At 41.4% G+C, this 17,844-nt stretch overlaps 1 protein-coding gene and 1 long non-coding RNA gene across 4 annotated transcripts in view; both read right to left on the reverse strand.

The window, feature by feature from the left end:
* LOC100709045 (Kv channel-interacting protein 2) overlaps positions 1-12,324 on the reverse strand; it is a 106,647-nt gene extending 94,323 nt beyond the window's left edge. For 2 of the 3 annotated variants that reach the window (XM_025897819.1, XM_005474159.3), the window contains exon 1: positions 11,480-12,324. In XM_025897819.1, the coding sequence (XP_025753604.1) occupies positions 11,480-11,552 (73 nt within the window). In that variant the 5' untranslated portion in view covers positions 11,553-12,324. The remainder of the gene's footprint in view (positions 1-11,479) is intronic. The other variant, XM_025897818.1, reaches the window with a different exon arrangement.
* A 3,555-nt stretch (positions 12,325-15,879) lies between these two features.
* On the reverse strand, positions 15,880-16,400 carry LOC112842052 (uncharacterized). The gene is made up of 2 exons (XR_003213644.1): positions 16,128-16,400; positions 15,880-16,033 (listed from the first exon to the last, which is right to left on the reverse strand). It is a non-coding gene; the product is annotated as an uncharacterized LOC112842052 (long non-coding RNA).
* Between the last annotated feature and the right edge of the window lie 1,444 nt (positions 16,401-17,844).

Below are 17,844 nucleotides of genomic sequence, written 5' to 3' on the forward strand. Positions count from 1 at the left end.
TTTTTGTTTTTTTTAATGCAGTAGTTTGCGCCTTTCCCCTCCATTAATTTAAGGAAATGTTACATATCAGAGGAAAAACAAGAAAAAGAAAACATCATGCAACACCTGACAGTTTTAAATTATATTTGAGTATCACTCTAAACAATTAAATAATCATACTACTATTAAATCCCTGCTTAGCCAGATCACATATGTACATTTTCTTTTCCTTTTTCACTTTTGTCCAGACTGGAAATTATTCAAATAAGTTTACCAGACAGTCTAATACAGTAGGTTACATCTGTGCCTTTATGAAGAATGGAAACCTGATAAACCAGTTCATTCAGTACATGAAATACTGAGCAAGCTTTTTCAGCCAGCTCTTATATTCTCCACTTTATTTCAAATCTTACTTTCACTGAAATGATCCTTTTATGCATTTTCTTCTCAGAGTCCACCTTAAGCTTTTTCAAATGGTTTAAAATTAATTAATTAGTTAATTTAAAGGTCAGTAAATGTATCATATGAACATTAATATAGGTATTTAGACAGTTTACTGTAACTTTTAGCAAGCTGACTATGGAGATACTGGCAGATGAATGTTTATAACTACTGAAAAATAATAAAGAAGCTTTTTTAGGTGTTATACCGTATACAGCAGAATTCTTCTGGCAGGTTGTCAGAAGTGTGAACGCTAGTGTGACATCAGAATGTCAACTTAATAAGTTAAAACTTTTGATCATCATATCACAGCAAAAAGATGCCACTGTGAGGGATGGAGGGGCATGACTCTGAAATCATAATATCTGCTTGTTCCAGCCATGTAGCTTCATCATCTTCACTGCAATGTTCACTGCACAAAGAAAAGGGCTCAACAGGAGTTCAGATTCAGAATCAGAATGAGAGAAACTTTATTAATCCCACAGGGAAATTGTGTATGGAAGAATCAAGAGGAGCCGACTGATCGATGCTGAGGTACTTTTTGTATAAATAGTTCCTGTTGGTGACAACAAAGGTTTTACTCAAAGAAAGAAGAAGTGCTTTGTAACATGTTTACCATTTCAACCTGCAGGCTTTTACAGATATCACACTGTTTTGGTCGGCACTTGCTAATGGACTGCTTGGGATCCTTGAACTAAGCTGGTGATAAGGACATTAACAAAGTATCTATTAGAGGTATCTGAAAGAGCTTTGGATGGAGCTGAAAGGCAGAAGGATGCTTGATGTTTATTTCCCCCGATTTTGCAGGATGAAGGCTCCTGGGACACAGAGTGTGGGTGGCTGTCTGAACACCAACACACAAGAATATATTTACAATTAGGAAATGTACAAACATTCTCATTTGAATTACTGCAGACAGGAGACTGGAGGCTTAAAGGTATCTGCCGCTTTGCAGGATAGTTTTTAGAATGGAACACTAATCATTTTTAGCTGGTGTGAGAGTTTGGGAATGGCACTTCTTGTGCAGGGGGAGACTGTGTAGGAGAAAGAACTGCAGATGGAGCAGGCTAGAGTTTTGTGATGAGTCAAATGTCTGCTAATTAGGGACAGGTCAGTCTCTGATTGGATTTTTCTATACATGACACAGAAGGATTTATGGGATTCATAAGTCTGAAACTCGAGCCAAATAGGTGTCAAGCTCATCTCTGCATTCCAGATAAACTTCACATAAGGTGTCTCTAAAGGCACCAAAGGTAACACTGAATTCTGCCAGAAGGTTGTTTTTAATATTTGTCTTTTATAACTTTCAGAAAAATATCTACAGTCCATAAATCTTTTGATACCAGCTTTAAAGTTGCATAGCAGTAACTTCACTAGATTGAAAAATGCAAAAAAAAAGAATGGGGATAAGTATTAGTGTGATTATTATAATTTCTGAATGAGGAAGTCAGGCGTGGCATAGAAGTATTTGACGGTTGTGGAGGACATGTATGAGGGTAATGAGACAGTGGTGAGGAATGCGGTAAGAGTGACAGATTGGTTCAACGTGAGGGTAGTATTACATCAGGGATCGGCTCTGAGCCCCTTCTTGTTTGCAGTGGTGATGGACTGATTAACAGATGAGGCGGGGCAGGATTCTCCGTGGACGATGACGTTCACAGACATTGTGATCGGTAGAGAGCGGAGGGTGGAGGTGGAAGAGAGGCGCGAAGTGGAGATATGCTGTGGATATAAGAGGAATGAAAGCGAGACAGAATACACGTGTGTGAATGAGAGGAAGACAGGTGTAACAGTGAAGATGCAAAGTGTGGATGTAGTGAAGGTAGATGTTTGAGAGGTGAGCAGTGAAGGAGAGAGCCCAGGCAGGTTGAAGTGGGTGGAGACGAGTGTCAGGGGTGATTTGCGACAGAAGGATAGCAGCAAGAGTGAAAGGGAAGCTTTACAAGATGGTATGAGACCTGCTATGATGCATGTCTGCACTGACGAAAAGACAGAAGGCAGAGCTGAAGATGCTAATATTTCTGTTGCGAGTGACAAGGACAGGCAGAATTAGAAATGAGTACATCAGAGGCACAGCTCAGGTTGAGCAGTTTGGAGACAAATTTAGAGAGGCGAGGCGGAGATGGTTTAATGGTTTGTTGGTAGATGTGCAGAGGAGGTACTGTATATTGGACAAAGAAGATAGAGGGTTGGGGTTCTGATTACCTCTGTCTTCATGAGATAATGTTGCTTGTTTTTATTGTACCTCTCTCTTGCAGCTTTTGGGTACGATGCTATCACCAAGGTTCTGCTTAAACTGGATGTCAGTTTTGGTGTATTGCTCTTCCAAAAAGCTTCTGGTCTTATAATACGTGGGAGCTGGAGGTTTGCCTATCTGCTTAATTCTTAGAGCAACCCTTGGGGGACTGAGGCTCAGTTTCAGGAGTGATGTCAAGTTCTTCCCTGACAATTGAAACTTTTTCACCCTAACCCCAACACTAACCCGAAATAGAAAAATGAAAGTTATAGAAATCAACAAAGGAAGATGGTAATGTCACACTAACCAAAAAGGCAAAAAAGATCTGAAGAACCAGAAAACTAAATCAAGAAATGACCTGAGAAACCAAGAAAGCTGAAAAGGATGGGAATGCATGGCAATAACAGCATTGATATGTCAAGAGATGAGTGATGGGAAATTTGCAGTTCTTACAGATTGCCGTATTTGGAAGGCATTTAGCTTAACTATTTGGCTCGCAGGCATTTTTTCTTATATTATAAAAAGGTAGAATTTGATAAAAGTCAGGAAGCTTTTTAGGAAGGAAACTTTTCTCACCCGTTTCTCTGCCTTTCTTTAATATTTGAAATCATCATCATTCTTTGTCCTTCTCTCAGTGCTTTCTCCTGTTTACAGCATGAGGTTCAGGTCCAGCTTTTCTAATGTCAGGGACTGTTGCCCTGCTCCAGTCGGTAATGATCCCGTTGCTGTCACAACTGTCACTCCAGCAATCAATCAAACCTGCCTGTGTGTGAGTTTGCGTGCCTCTGTCTATGTGTGTGTTGATTAGTATACTCCATTAACTCTTATGAAATTCTGGCGCCAGGCCATGGTGCCTGGGGAAAAGCACTTATGGAACGTCAGGTTGCTGTGTGAGTAATCGGTTTACCAGTGCCAGAGGGAGATAGCAAGGGGAAAATAGGATTTTCAAGCCCCACAGCCAACAAGCAAAAACCTGGAGCAAACAGTGTGCAATGGAGATGATTAAAGCAAATGGATTTTCAAGTATACAAATATGTTGTTAGTCCTTTAAAGTCTCCACCTTTGCAGGTTACAAGTGCATAGCTTTGTGTGTATACCTGATAGTATAGGCCGGTTCAAGACACAGACGTGGTTCTGTGAACATGAACATGGAAATCTCAGCTCAGCATTTCACCCTTTCCTAACAACCTCCTCTCACACATGGCATACTTTCTGGAATGCATTCGATGTTGTTTCCTCGCACATGTCACAGTATGCATATTTAACTCACTGAGATTTTTGGCTGACTTCAGCATCTCTCCTGGGATGAGATAAAGACCAAGCTGTCAAATAGTGTCCCCTCTGACAACCTGGCCCCAGGCTGACAGAGAAGATATGATGAAGGTGGCCATTTTGGGGCCAGAGCAAGGGCAGCTTAGGTCTGGCAGGGAGCTAATGATGCTAGCTTAATGATTTCTGCTCTGCTGTCAGATGACAACACCTTGCAATGTAACAAGCAGATACAAATTGGATTCTCGTCTCCTATAGTATTTCATCCACCTGCATCATTTATTCTTAATTTGTTTGTCCTGCCAGCACCGAGTGTACATTTCTGTTTTGATACAGGAATGAGTCATTTTCTTCTGGGATTTCAGGGATCGGATCATTGAGTGTGTTTTCATTTGGTGCAGTGTGTTGTCTTGAAAGATTTTGCTGGTTTACGGTCTTTTTGTGGTTTATAACTTTACCATTAAATCTCAGAGATTGCCTTAAAACCTCAAATGAAAAAACAATATATTTTTATTTAGAGTTTTCAGTAAATCTGTAAGAATTTTATTCAGTATCTCAAGTCAAAGAGTAACTCTCCTTCTGGTTTAGAACAGCAAAGCATGGAGCTTCTCATTGGTACCGAGCAAAGCAACAGACAAGATGCTCCATTAAACTTGGCTTGATTGGGCTATCAGTTAGAGACTGTGTGCACCGAGAGACATTGAGTTTATTCTGACTGCTAGGCTAACTGACAGATATTGACCAGCTTTTTCCCACTGTGGTTCCTTCGTTTCCCACTATGTGTTGCTCTGCTTGAATGTGTGTGCGTGTGTGTGTGTGTGTCTGTGCTTGTTATTGACTACAGCCTGTCCAAAGTTCTGTCAAAACTAACTGATTGATTGTAAAACCAGCAGAATTATTCTCCCACACTACTATCCCTCAGGACAAATTAGTGTGTGTGTGTGTGTGTGTGTTTCATCTTTATGTGTGGTGTGTGAGCGTATGAGCATTTGCTTTGACAAGCTTCCCCTAATCACCTCCACCTCTCTTCTCATCGCTCTGATTGTACTGTCAATCACACCAACGTTGTTTCTCAGAAACTTCAGTAGGATATTTATCAGTAAAACCTAAATTAGTTTTACTTAATTTTTCCTTGTTTGAGCCATCTCTGCTTTTCACTGACTGAAAAACACACGCGCACCAGATCGGCAGATAATAATACACATTATCTTCTTTAAAATTCAATTTTGCACACATGCACCGTTTGAATGAGCCACCAGATTACTCTGAAGTTAAAAAAGGACATGGGGGAAGGCAGTAGCACACATCCTCTCACTTCTCCAGACATCCTTTCCCCTGAAAGACTCAGTCACGCTTACCCTTCAGACATCCTCTACACAAATGTCTACAGGCTCACACACGCACAATATTCTCCTATCTTCCATCTGATATGCGCAGGATGATAACCCCTAACAAGAGAGAACGCTGTTATATACATGCATACAATAGAATGAGATCAAGGGCAATTCTGTGTATTATAATCTGTAATCTAGATTATAATATACAGAACTGCATTGTTTGCTTATTCGGCGGTCTCTCTGACTTCCTATACCGATGAGTAAGTTCCTGTCTAATAGAGAATGGCTGAGCTAACGGACAGAAAATAATTTTAATGCAGATCAGATGTCATGAGTGACACCACAGTGAGGCATGAGGGCGACACACAGTGAGTGACACAGGGTTCTGTCACACTCAGAGACACTTTCTGTCAGTCAATCTCTCGCTTGTTGATAAATATCCCTGACAAGGTAACAGCATTGGACTGATTTGAAGGGGGGGGGGAACAACCCTCTGACTTCATACGCTGGATTAAATATCTCTTTCCATGTTTTTTCCTCGTTGTCTGTTAATTCCTTCATCCTTAGCCTGAGACGCGCATTGACCATTCCCATGCAAAGGCTGCTCCTTCATTCAACCTTCCCGTCTCCTGTTGCTTTGTTCTCCATCCTCTGAAGTCTTTTCCTCTCCTTTCCCCCCTGTAGGTATTTATAAATGAATGTGTTTACAGAGCAGAGGAGAGGGGGTTGGGGAGTGGAGGGGGAGGTGAACAGAGCTTATTTTAATTAACAATCGCCTGGCCCTCCGTAGATTTGGTCAAAGATTAAAACTCGTTAGGATTGATTCTTGCCTCCAGCCTTATTAAGCTATGGCCCCGCTGTGGCTTGACATAGTTGGAGAGGAGGGAAAGCAGGATCAGGGTGAGGGAAAGAGTTTGGTTTGAGGATAGCTGTAAAGGGATGGATAGTTGTAAAGCTGACAGACACGGGAAAAGCGAGCAACAGAAACTAAAAGATTATTTAGAAATAAAAATCATAAATTAGGATGATAACATTTCCATTGCAATACTCAAACATCTAATTTACTTTTCATTAAAAAGCACAAATTTGAATGTCAAAAAGAACTCATGTCTCAGGTGGGCATTTTTCACATTACTAGACAAAAGCGATTGTTAGGAAATGTGCATTAGCAGGATTTGATTGGCAGAATAAGCTTTTATAATAGGGCAACCAACGCCTACAGAGTGCCGAAGAGCACTGCTTGAATTTGCTTGGCAAATGCATTACTGTCTGAAAACTAATTCATCATCTTGCACTTTGCTTCTGTCCTTCCCTTGCCACTTTCCTTCCTTCCCAGCTTTCATTATCACATCCTTCTCTCCTTCCCTCAGCAATGTAACCAGTGTGACAGATAAGCCCTAAGTGAACCACTCTGAGCATTTCTTTATGTAAGCATACGGTCAACTCACGTCGGCAATTCTGGCAATTCCACGAGGAACCTGGGCTGAGGAACCAGGGTGAGATCCCAAAAAAAGACAACTAGTGTCACACATTTCCTGGCACATAAGATGACACATTAAATCAAGGCTTTTAATTAGTGCCACTGGCCATTACAGTTCTAGCTGCAGCAAAAGCTGCCATGCCTAGAAGGTGACTCTAGGCTAAACTCCCTTTGACAAGCTCAATTATGAAGGCAGTCTTTCCCCTGAAATCAGTTTGGTCTGACAGTTGTAAATTATGATTTTCACCATGGGGGCTTTGGCTCCGTCAGGACTCTGAGTTATGTGTCATGAGGCTTCCAAACCATCTAATAACTTTTATGTCAAAACCTCTACCCTCTCTCACGGCTATCTTTCTTGATCCGAACAAAGCCCATCCTGACTTTAAGCCTGGCACGGCTCTCAGTGCTAGTGCTTTTAACATGACTTATTACGAACAGTGTGTGTGTGTGTTTGTAATAAATAATCTGTCCAGATTAAGTGTGCAATTTGTAAGACCATGACTTTTAAAGGTTAAAGAATTAAACACTTCGAAATTGAACTATTATCAACAGAATATTAGCAGATAATTTATGTAAAAACAAGATACACTAATCGCGCGAAACATTATGATCACCTGACTAATATTGTGTTGGCCCAAAACAAACAACTGCGATGCACTGTATATTCTGACACCTTTCTTTCAGAACCAGCATCAACCTTTTTCAGCAATTTGATGTACGTCTACATCTGTTGGATCAGACAACATGGGCAAGCCTTCGCCACCCACGCCACCGCCCCATGACCCTGTTGCAGTTCACTACTTCTGTTAGATTCTGACTACTGTAAATGTTCATTTGCTCTCTAATATATTCCACCCACCAACAGGTGCCATGACAAAGAGGTAATTAGTGTTTATTTCTTCACCTGTCAGTGTTCATGTTACAGTATGACTGATTGGTGTATATGTGTACTATGCTGCTCAGAAATCTACTGAAGAGAGTCAGTGTAGCGTCAAGTTAACCCCAGACAGAAATGAGACTAAGAAGAAGCAGCGCAGCAGATCTTTTTTACAGTATTTTGACCACTTGTCAGTCACGGTGAAAGACAGGCAGTATATGAATGGAAGGTAACAGTAAAGGCAGGCAACAGACACTGGGCAGCAGGCTGAGTGAGAGAGAAGATCAGTTTGCTGCAGTTACTGTATGCTTTCTTTTAAACTCCAAGGGAGTGACCCCTTTCCTGGTAACTCTCTGCAATCACCTGAGACTGTGCCAGTTGTTTTGACGTCTATAAGCTATAAATTAATTAAAGAAAAAAGGATCCTAACCCTGCTGTCTGCTATTGACCTGTTCTACAGTAATGCATTCTACATATTGCACCTTCAGTAAGAGGCTAAAAATTGCTCCTTGTGGCAAGCTAAGCTGGTGTATTTAAAATTAATAGTTCCCTTTTTGTCCCTTTTGTAACTGTGTGTACATTTTCCTTTATACGTGTGTGTGAGTAAACGTTCCATTTTGTGCTGACTGTTGAAAGGTGGGCTATCGGCTCAGATACCTAAAAATGGAAGATGATCGTTTTCTGACATGTTTGTCACGTGTTTTAAATCCTCTGAACACAAACACATGCATACAATATTTTCTATCTGTAGGTGTCATTCAGGAAAAACAAATTCCATCACACAAAAAAAAACCCACATCAAGCGCAGAGAAAATCCAACCTTTTTCATAATACAAAAATCTGATTCTCAGAGTCCAAGGTGATCCCTTAAACCCCATCATCCAGACATGCTGTCAAATGATGCACTAATAAAAAAATGTTCCCCTTAAACTGAGGACAGGTTTGAGAGACAGAACTACAGATCATTGATAATAAAAGTGTGAGTGGCAGGTTGGATGTGGCAGATGATCCAAGCATGAAGACAGAAGGCATGAAAGAGGATGAAGGAGGAGCAAAAACTAAACATTTTGCTAAAATTTTTAATACATGACATTTACCAACCTTGTCTTCCACTTCAGCGCACCGACTCACACACACTAACTCTATCAAATCACTAGCTTTTTGATAGTATTCTGGATTTGGGAGGGAGCCAAGGGAAGCTTTAATAAGTTGAGATAATAGCAATATGCATATGCGAAGACATTGTATGTCTGTGCGTCTCTGTCTGTCTGTGTGATTTCTCATGTGTGTCTGTAGTTGATATGATTCCTCTTGAGTGTGGATTGTGAGGTGGAAGAGGAGATTACTGCACCACGCTTCTATAATTACCTCTCATCTCTCAGCCAGTGCTCTTACACACAACGGGGAATGCCAGGCTACCGCACACTCCAACACATGCACACACGCAGTGGGGTGCACTTCTGTACAATGCTGCAGGCTGAGAGGGAGTTATTTCTAGAGGGCTACATTTCACTCAAATTGTGATTGGAGACCGCCCACACTGCCTTTAAGCAACACAGGTCAGCTTCGCTCCAAGCACGCAAACACACACACAGAGACGCACACACACTCATCCCGCTGAATCCCGCTCAGCAGCTACTGGTAAGTAAGAAGAATGACTCACCTGTAACCGTCCTTCCCACACACACACACACACACACACACACACACAAAAAAAAAAAAACACCTAAGAACCCATTTTCACAAGTCATGCACACACATCACACTGTAGACTTTTTCTGCTTGGTCCCAATAATGAAGAAAAGTCTCCTATCATCTGTTCGGTCTCTGCTGCACACGCTCATGTGCACTTTGGGCCACTTTGTGGTCATCTGCTTCAATGATATATAGAAAAAAATCCCACAAACTAAAGAGCAGCTGTATTATACATACAGCATACAAGTTGCTTCACATTTTCTTGGCAGGAGCGTCCCTTAATCACCATGCAAACTATCAGGACTAAGTATGACTTAAAGTTGACAGCGACTTGCAAAGATGAATTAACCATGCTATTCACAGCTTTGAAAAAGTCGTTAATAACTATGCCAGAAGTAAATTGCTCCAGCACAGTGAATGACTTAGTACCGCTCTCTCTCCACCTTTGCTCAACTATTAAAATAGCAATATGACTTCTTGTGGACAGTCAGACACAGGGGGCCATTTTAACAAGCCGAAGTGAAAAGAGAGGAGGGGATAAAATGATGGATCTTCTGAGAGCTTAGATTAACATTACAGAGAGTTTCATGTCCTGCTCTGTTACATTTCTAATCTGATTCTTATCTACATCAAACTCACATATGAAAATTCAAGGCAAAAAAAGAGAGAAAGAAATGCTCAAAGAGGAGAAAAACAAGAAAGCTGATGGGTGTTTTTAAATTCAGCAGGAAAAAAATAGTTGCTTTGAACTTTCAACAATGGCCAACAGAGAAAGTGTAGCTGCTGCTTCTTAACTCGCCCACGCATACTGTACATACCTGCACACAAAATATTCACAGCACGCACACTGTTGCAGACACTAACATCAGGACCGCAGCAATCTTTTCCTAATTTAGGATGCATTAAAATTGTGACAAAGCATTGCTTAGCTGCTAATGCGTGGAAGAGTGCAAACGAGATTAAAGTGTCCCCTTCGAGCCCGAGGCATACAGCTGTCTGGACAGGGACAACTTCCCTTCGCAGGCCTGAGATGTGTTCAGGCATGAATGCGAGCAATTTATTTAGGCAGCTGGCACTTAATAAGCAAAACGGTGCACACATAAGCAGGGAAATGCTGTGAACACGCTGACTATATTTTGACAACTGACGGCAACAGAACATCTCGCGGGACTGCTTAGCTCTCAATGGGCACACACACACAAAGCATAGGTATGCGCAGGGATGCTCGCTTGACACTCGATAAATTGGTTCATTATATCGCTGTAACACTAATGTGTGCCGAGTCTCATCTGTGCTGACAAAGTGCTACTAAAGGTGCTGTCTCTAGCTCACACGCATACATGCACACACAACAGTTTTGCTTCACTGTAGCTGGCACTATTGGCCCAAGTTGTTTACGCATAAATTAGCTCCATAAGAAAACCAACACTGATATCCTGATATTAGCCGCACTTGATAAAATATCAAGTGGTCCATTTTCAACAGGTCCAGACTTGAACACAATAAGAGCACCGAGACATCACAGGTTCCCATCTAAAGTGATAAAACACCAAAAAGAGAGAAATGTGTTGGAACTCCATAATCTGGCAACTGGCTCCGGTCAGCCAAGTGTTATATACCCGCAGCGCTTTTAGCACCAGTGGACACAGAGTAAGGTGGTCCCCCCATAGCTGAGCCAAGCCAGCAAAATCACACAGTTGATCACACTTAACATTCTTGCAGAAACAGCCCATCATTCACCTACATTACGCACCACATTACGCAACTACAGCGACATGCAACATTGATACATTTAATGCTTTTTTGTCTTTTCAATGCACTGTTTCAACTTGTCCATTCTGTCACTCTTTTAGCAGAAAAGCAAAAAACAATAAAACTACTTTAAAGTACTGATAAAAACAGTTATCAAAGTATGAAACGTGATATGCAGGAAGTGGATGCCCTTCGAAGAAAAAATTTCAATTTTTTTTCAAAAGGCAAAAAACATAAAATATTGAAGCTATTCATTCATTTATTTATTTATTTATTTATTTTTGAACAGTCTGGTGAACGGCGGACAGGTTGCAACATTTCAAAAGCACCTGAAGTTCGTGGTTTTTCACAAAATATCGACCTGCAGCAAATCATTCAGCATCCACCGGTGTTATAGAAGCCGGTTCACTCACCCGTTAGCTGGTCATAGGATCCGTCCAGTTCTCTGGAGTCCGACAAGCTTTGGTCACGGTTTTTCGCCTTCATATTCCCCGTGTGCGCCGGAATGTGGAACTGTGGGAAACAGCTGATGATGTGTTGACGATTCTTGCGAAAATAATTGTGGTTTGTTTTTCGCCTTTGCTGAGGATGGCTACAAGTATAATGACATTAACAAGTCATATTTGCTTCGTCATAAAGGAAAAGGGAGAGCCCCGCGTGTGCCGTTAATTCGCGTGTCTGTTCCTGTGTGCGCTCTCGGCATCCAGAAGCTGAGTGAACCAAGAGCGCTCCTGGTCGCTCCTTTCGCTTGGGCTGGCACGCGCGAGCACACACTTGGCTGTATACACGCGCACACGCAAACAGAAAGAGAAAAGAAATATCAGAAAGATGAGATTTGACTGGAGGTCTTAAAACATGTAAAAGGTGAATAAAGTGTGAATATGAAAATACGGTGAATCCAGTTTCCCCCCTTCTCCCAGCATTAGAGCCTTTTTGGCTTCATTCATGCAGCATCTCAGTGAGTTGGTCCTCTGCCTGAGTCTTTACCATTAATATCACCATCACATCCTCTTCAAATGTTCTCCAGAGCCAGAGCCAGGTCGGATGTGTACAGAGACATCAGCAGGAGCAACAAGGAGCTCAGCGCTGCTGCCAGGCAGAGGTTCTGACTATATCTGATCTATAAATACTCACTGGCACTGGGAAGCCTTGTGTCTATGCTTTTTCTTCCTCTCTTCTCTCCTTTTCAGTGTCTTTGCCTCATTTTGCCTCACTCCTGCTCACTTACCACAGTATGACATTTGGTCACAATCTGTCAAGCAATCTGTCTTTGATGCCACAGTTTTCCACATTATATCAGGGGTTGCATCAATAATGATCTGTATCCTTCTAACCACGCGTGCATTCATTGGCTCCATGCATGAACAGTTGCAGCGTCATCCTGTGTCACCTACTCTGCGTTTTAGGCGATTTAGATGTTTGTGCCACTTGCACAAAAGAGCGCTGTTAACTGTAGTGACCTAGGTGCTACAGATCCCATTCACTATTATGTTTGCTCATCCAGCCTGCTCTCAGGGGAAATCCTTTGACATGTGAATTAGAAAAGTGTCACTGAACGGTTGTTTGCATGACTTCAGCTTCATTTGGGCTGGCTTAAGTGTTCTGTCTGCAACTGAATATACACATTATATGTGCATTTATCCCACGCAGTGTGCACATTGTGTCTGCAAGCAAATTGTTAGGGCATGTACCTCTGCACTTGTCTCATATGTAGTGTAATGTGACGGTTATGTAGAGGAGTGCTGCTGATGATAGCTTGTTTCTGTAACAGATGATTTTGTTCCACATTAATTTTGAGGTAACTCAAGTCTTTGCTATAATTTATTCTTGTTGGACTGCCCTTAAAAGTTGGTGATTTTAGTTTAGCCCTTCAATTCAGAAAGCAAATTTAAGAAAGTGCTACTGTCTTATTATGGAATTAAGGCGTTTTTCTAATCAAAAATAAATAAAGTATTTGTAGAGTACAAAAAAGGACTCCATTATTAGTTTTGTTTCCCATTAAGGCGTTCAGTCTATTTTTCAGCTAGAACTGCTGGCTGACTGGTGCACTGAAGTGAAAGTTTTTATCACCTCCAACTCAAATTTGAATAGGAATGGAGCCAACTCCACCCCTGCCTGCAGATTTAATAACATCCATATAAACTTTGTGATCACTTCTAATCGCATTGACACAGTTTCGTGGAAAGTTGTGGAGAAAAAAAAGCAAAATGAAAAAACTGGAGTATCTTATCTCTTATTGAGATCCTCTCTGTGGTTTTATAACACATGTCAATTTCTGTGTTCTTGTGTGTTTACAGACCAAAAGACACATGGGGTGACAGTTGCTACCTTAATAAGCACTGGAAAAATAAACATGTCTTTGGCCCTGGTATATTGAGGTAGCTTGTCTGGGCATGTCTTTATTTTGTTCCTCTACTCTTTTTGCCACTTGTTATTTTTTTAATACATCTCCAACAACAGAAAGAGACCTTAACACTGCTTCTTTTACCTTTGCTCATTTGGTCAAACTTGGGAGCAGCAGGTGCGTGAAAACCTCCTCATATGTGGCGCTCTGGCTACTCATTACCTTGCAGATGCCTGCATGGCTGTTTTATCTGTTAGCATTTATAATTTCATTGTGAAGTCCACCTGAAGGGCACCAAAACACCTTGGAAAAGAGGTGAGATGAGGTCATGAGCAGTTGGATGTTCCCCCCGTTAAGCTTCATTTGAAACCTGCATGCTACCAATAAACTGAGGGAGCCCAGCAATAACCACAAGGCCTGCTTTTTCTGTCATCTAATACCAACAAAATATTTCACAGATACGGACAATTGGATAGTGATTGGATTTCTGTGTGTGGTAAATGAAATGAGACAAGGAGAGGTGGATTCTAAATGAAGCCGAGGAGGGGTGTGCGAGAATGAAGGATAGGGGAAGTGGGGAGATCGATTCATGGCCAGTTAGAGGGGATTTTAGTGATTCAAAGTTAAAATAAAGAAAATGGGCAAGTCGCTGATGAGAAGGCTGCCTGTGACTGCAAAGTTAGCCATGTAGACAGACCTAGATGTGAATGTGTGCACGTCATAACTGTGCAGTGACCCAGAGACAACCTTGTTGTATCCCAGAACAGAATAGCAGGAACCAGGCATGATGCCAGCTGGGTAGTGAGGTCTGCTGCTGTTTTGTTAGCAAGTTGTTGTTTGCATCTATAATTTTAACACCAGAGACCATCAGGGACAAACAAGAGTTTATGCATGCTTCTAATTCAAGATAATTTCCTGCTCCTCAACTATAAGGAGACGGCATTTTTCATTTGCCATTTTTGTGAAAGGCTATTGAACTTCCCTGACACAACTCTCGGGATTATATCTACATATGCTAAAATGTACAATAATCTCCTCTTATGTCACAGCCCGATGTCAGTGTGCATGTGAAAGAAGCTGCACATTGCAAGATAGAAAATTCAAATCCAACCCGAATTAGCTGCTTAATCCGAGCCAACCCATAAACCCCCAGCACCTTGTAACCAGATTTTTCACACCTCAAAGGCTCAAACAGGTTACGGACTGTGCTTGGTGTCTGCATGTAATTGATAAAAACTCAGAAGTAGGAAAGCAGAAGAGGAGAAGAAAGAAATGGCTGTTGAGATGCACCCTCTGGCTCCCCCTGCAACCCCAAGGTCAGTCCCCTGTCCTTGGTAACTCTTTCATGAGCCAAACTGCACTGTGAATATTAATAGCAAAAAACTCTGGGAACCCCAAACAAAGATTCATGCATGTTACTCAAGAAGAAAAGAAAAAAAACAAAACAAATAAGAATATAACAAAAAGCACTGTGACAAAAACTATTGGTGTTTTTTCCTCAAAAACAATATTAAATATTTGGAAGTATTTTTTGCAGTTTCGGTAGGCTAATGGGAGAAAAAGGGTAACGATTCTTTGCCTGAACACTTCTGCAATTCAGCACAAAAAAATGGAATAAGAAGGATTAGCTTAGAAATAGCTGTCACTGAGTATATTTCAAAGCCTGTAGCTTCTCACAGTAGAAAGAAAACCCTCCTTGTTAAGCAGCATTAAATAGAACTTCAAAGATCTAAATGACACTTCCCTTCATTATTCACTGCAGCCAGCAACCTCCAGCACAGAGCTGACAGTTTGCCCTCAGTCATGCAGCCAATACTGAGTGAGTGATTGATGACGTCCAGTGAGACACACAGACACACTCATGCATGCATGCACGCACATCCTCCAAGTACAAACTGAAGCACACTTATATTTATAGCAATATACACTTTCACATTAAATCATAAATCGGAAGAAAATATACAAGCTGAATATTTTTATTGATATAGACTGTATGATTTGTTGAGAAGATAATGACACAACAATGGTCAGTGAAAACCAAAATCATCAACTTTTTGAATGATTTAAAATCATCAGTAAAGTTTATGACCTCTAAGTGCCTGAATGGACTCACAAAAACTGGGCACGGTCTTGACAGGATGGCAGATGGTGTCCTGGGGGATCTTCTCCCAGATCTGGATCAGGTCATCAGCGAGCTACTGTATAGTCTCTGGCACTACTTTGGGCTGATGAATAATGCGATAGAGGTTCTCACTTGGATTCAGGTGTGTGCAGTTCTGGAGGAACCAGAGTACTTGTGCAACCTGACTGGACTGTAGGTACCATCTGGTGCCATCAGTCACAGAAACACTACCTGAAAGCAAAACTATTCACTTTTTGGGGTGTTGTTTTGTTGTTACCTCTCAAGTGCTCCTGTTGTCACTTTCATTAGTAATTGAAATGGATTCACAGCAGCTTTTTCTTCATAACCAGACAGAACGACAGATTGAAGTTTAACTGACTTTGTGTTATATTGTTTTGGGGTTTTTTAAGAGTTTCTTGACTTCTTTTGGCTGTGGGTTTTCCACAGTGCCTGCTCTCCTCCTCTGGGTGGAGCCTTCATTGTATCTCCCAGGATTCCCACCTGAAGCCAATTTGAGCAGCTGTAATTATGACCAACGTTCTCTACCAGCCTTTGTCAGAGTATCTGCTAACTTCGTATCACAGAAAATACCTACCAAACCTTGCCATAACCTCTCACTCCTGGATGCTGGTCTCCTCTGCTCACTCACAGCTGGTAACATTGCTTTGCATGCTCTTTAGCTTCACCTGCCTTCCTCCCTGCACCTCTGCCTTGGATTCCTTGGAACAATTCTCCACTGGACTCACCCAGGCCACTACCTCATGGCCACCCCCCTCTGGCATTACTTCACCTGCTGACAAATGCCCTAGACCACCAGCTCTACAATCACAGTTTGCTTGTCAGAACTGTGCGCCTGTATCCAGTCACATTTCAGCCCGGAGCCCACTGTTCATATATATTGCATTTAATTATTCCCAGTCTAGAATCCCATAGCTCATGTTAACTATTCATAGGTTTGTTCACAGTTTAGCTCATAGCTCATGCTAATCACTCAGTCTTGTTCAGAGCTTTAGTTCTTTATTTCCAAGATGCCTTTCATATGTTTCACTTTGTAAATAAAGCACTCAGTTCATGCTACAGAGTGCCCGTGCTGCATCTGCTCTTGGGTTTACTTCTCGTCTCTGACAGCCGAGCCGTGACTGTGGCCCAAATTGTTTGTAAATTTTTTTTTAAACAGATATTTTTAAATAAGATCCACAACTTCTTCTGAAGGCCTTCGAGAGGTCATTAGACGTATGTGATAACAGGAAAGCGAGCACCTAATCAGGAGCCCCTAATTCAAATTTCATGGATTTCAAGGTGTGATAAATGTAGGGGTGTACTCGGGTTTCCATGTGATTGTTTGGTAATTTATTGAAATTATGACGTTCAGTAGAAATATCACATCATTTGTCTGAGCAAGTCACTTTTATTTATAAGAAATGTTTATCCAGATATATCTAAGAAGTTAATTATTGCCATGAAATGTATTTATTTTTATATATATGAAACCTAAATACAGAAGCTGAAAATTCCAGTTGTTTCATACATTATGCATTTTTATAGAGTTTTAATAACCAGGGCAGTAGTCCCCAAACCATATACTGTCATCTAAACTTTAAAAGAGTTGCAGATTCTCTTGCTAGCTCATTCCCAGTCCTTTAGTGGTTTATTCTGATCTTCTTAACCTTGTACTAATAGTTCATTCTGTTTTCATCAAACATGCTCTGGGCCTAATCCAAAGTGACTGTGTGCTCTCACTCACTGCGTGTACCCACCGTGCTCATTCCCTTCTCTCTCTGCATCTTCATCCAACCCCTCCTCTAAGCCGCTGATATGCAATTATGCAATTCAGAAAAAGGACAAGTGTGTGACCTTCAGAAAACATGAACTGATTCCCTCTCCACGTGTAATCACACTTGACTGTAATCGTTTTTATTCTGTACTATGACGCTGTCCCAGTAAAAGAAGAAGAGTGTAACCCATGACCCACAGGTTAGTTTAGTGTTTCAAGGAAGGATTCAAATCCTGATCGTTTTTGACAGATGTCAGCTGGGCTGCAGCTACCGACGTCACCTTTTGCCTGAGGGATGACATCCCCCGAGACAGAGTGGCACACACATGCAGTCGTGCCATAACTTGTCTGTCATCTCAGTGGCGCAGTGTGGGTGTCTGGGAATTTATAACCAACCTCTTTCCTTGCTGTCTTGCTATAATGTAACCCTGCTTTTGCTTTAGGTCTAGAGCACCACAGAGACCAGCTGAATAATGTTGCATATCTTTATGTTTAGTGGCCCCCAGGCAAGAAAACCAGGCGGAATAGAGGCTTGTAT

This window comes from Oreochromis niloticus, linkage group LG13, assembly GCF_001858045.2.
Source record: "Oreochromis niloticus isolate F11D_XX linkage group LG13, O_niloticus_UMD_NMBU, whole genome shotgun sequence".
NCBI lineage: Eukaryota > Metazoa > Chordata > Actinopteri > Cichliformes > Cichlidae > Oreochromis > Oreochromis niloticus.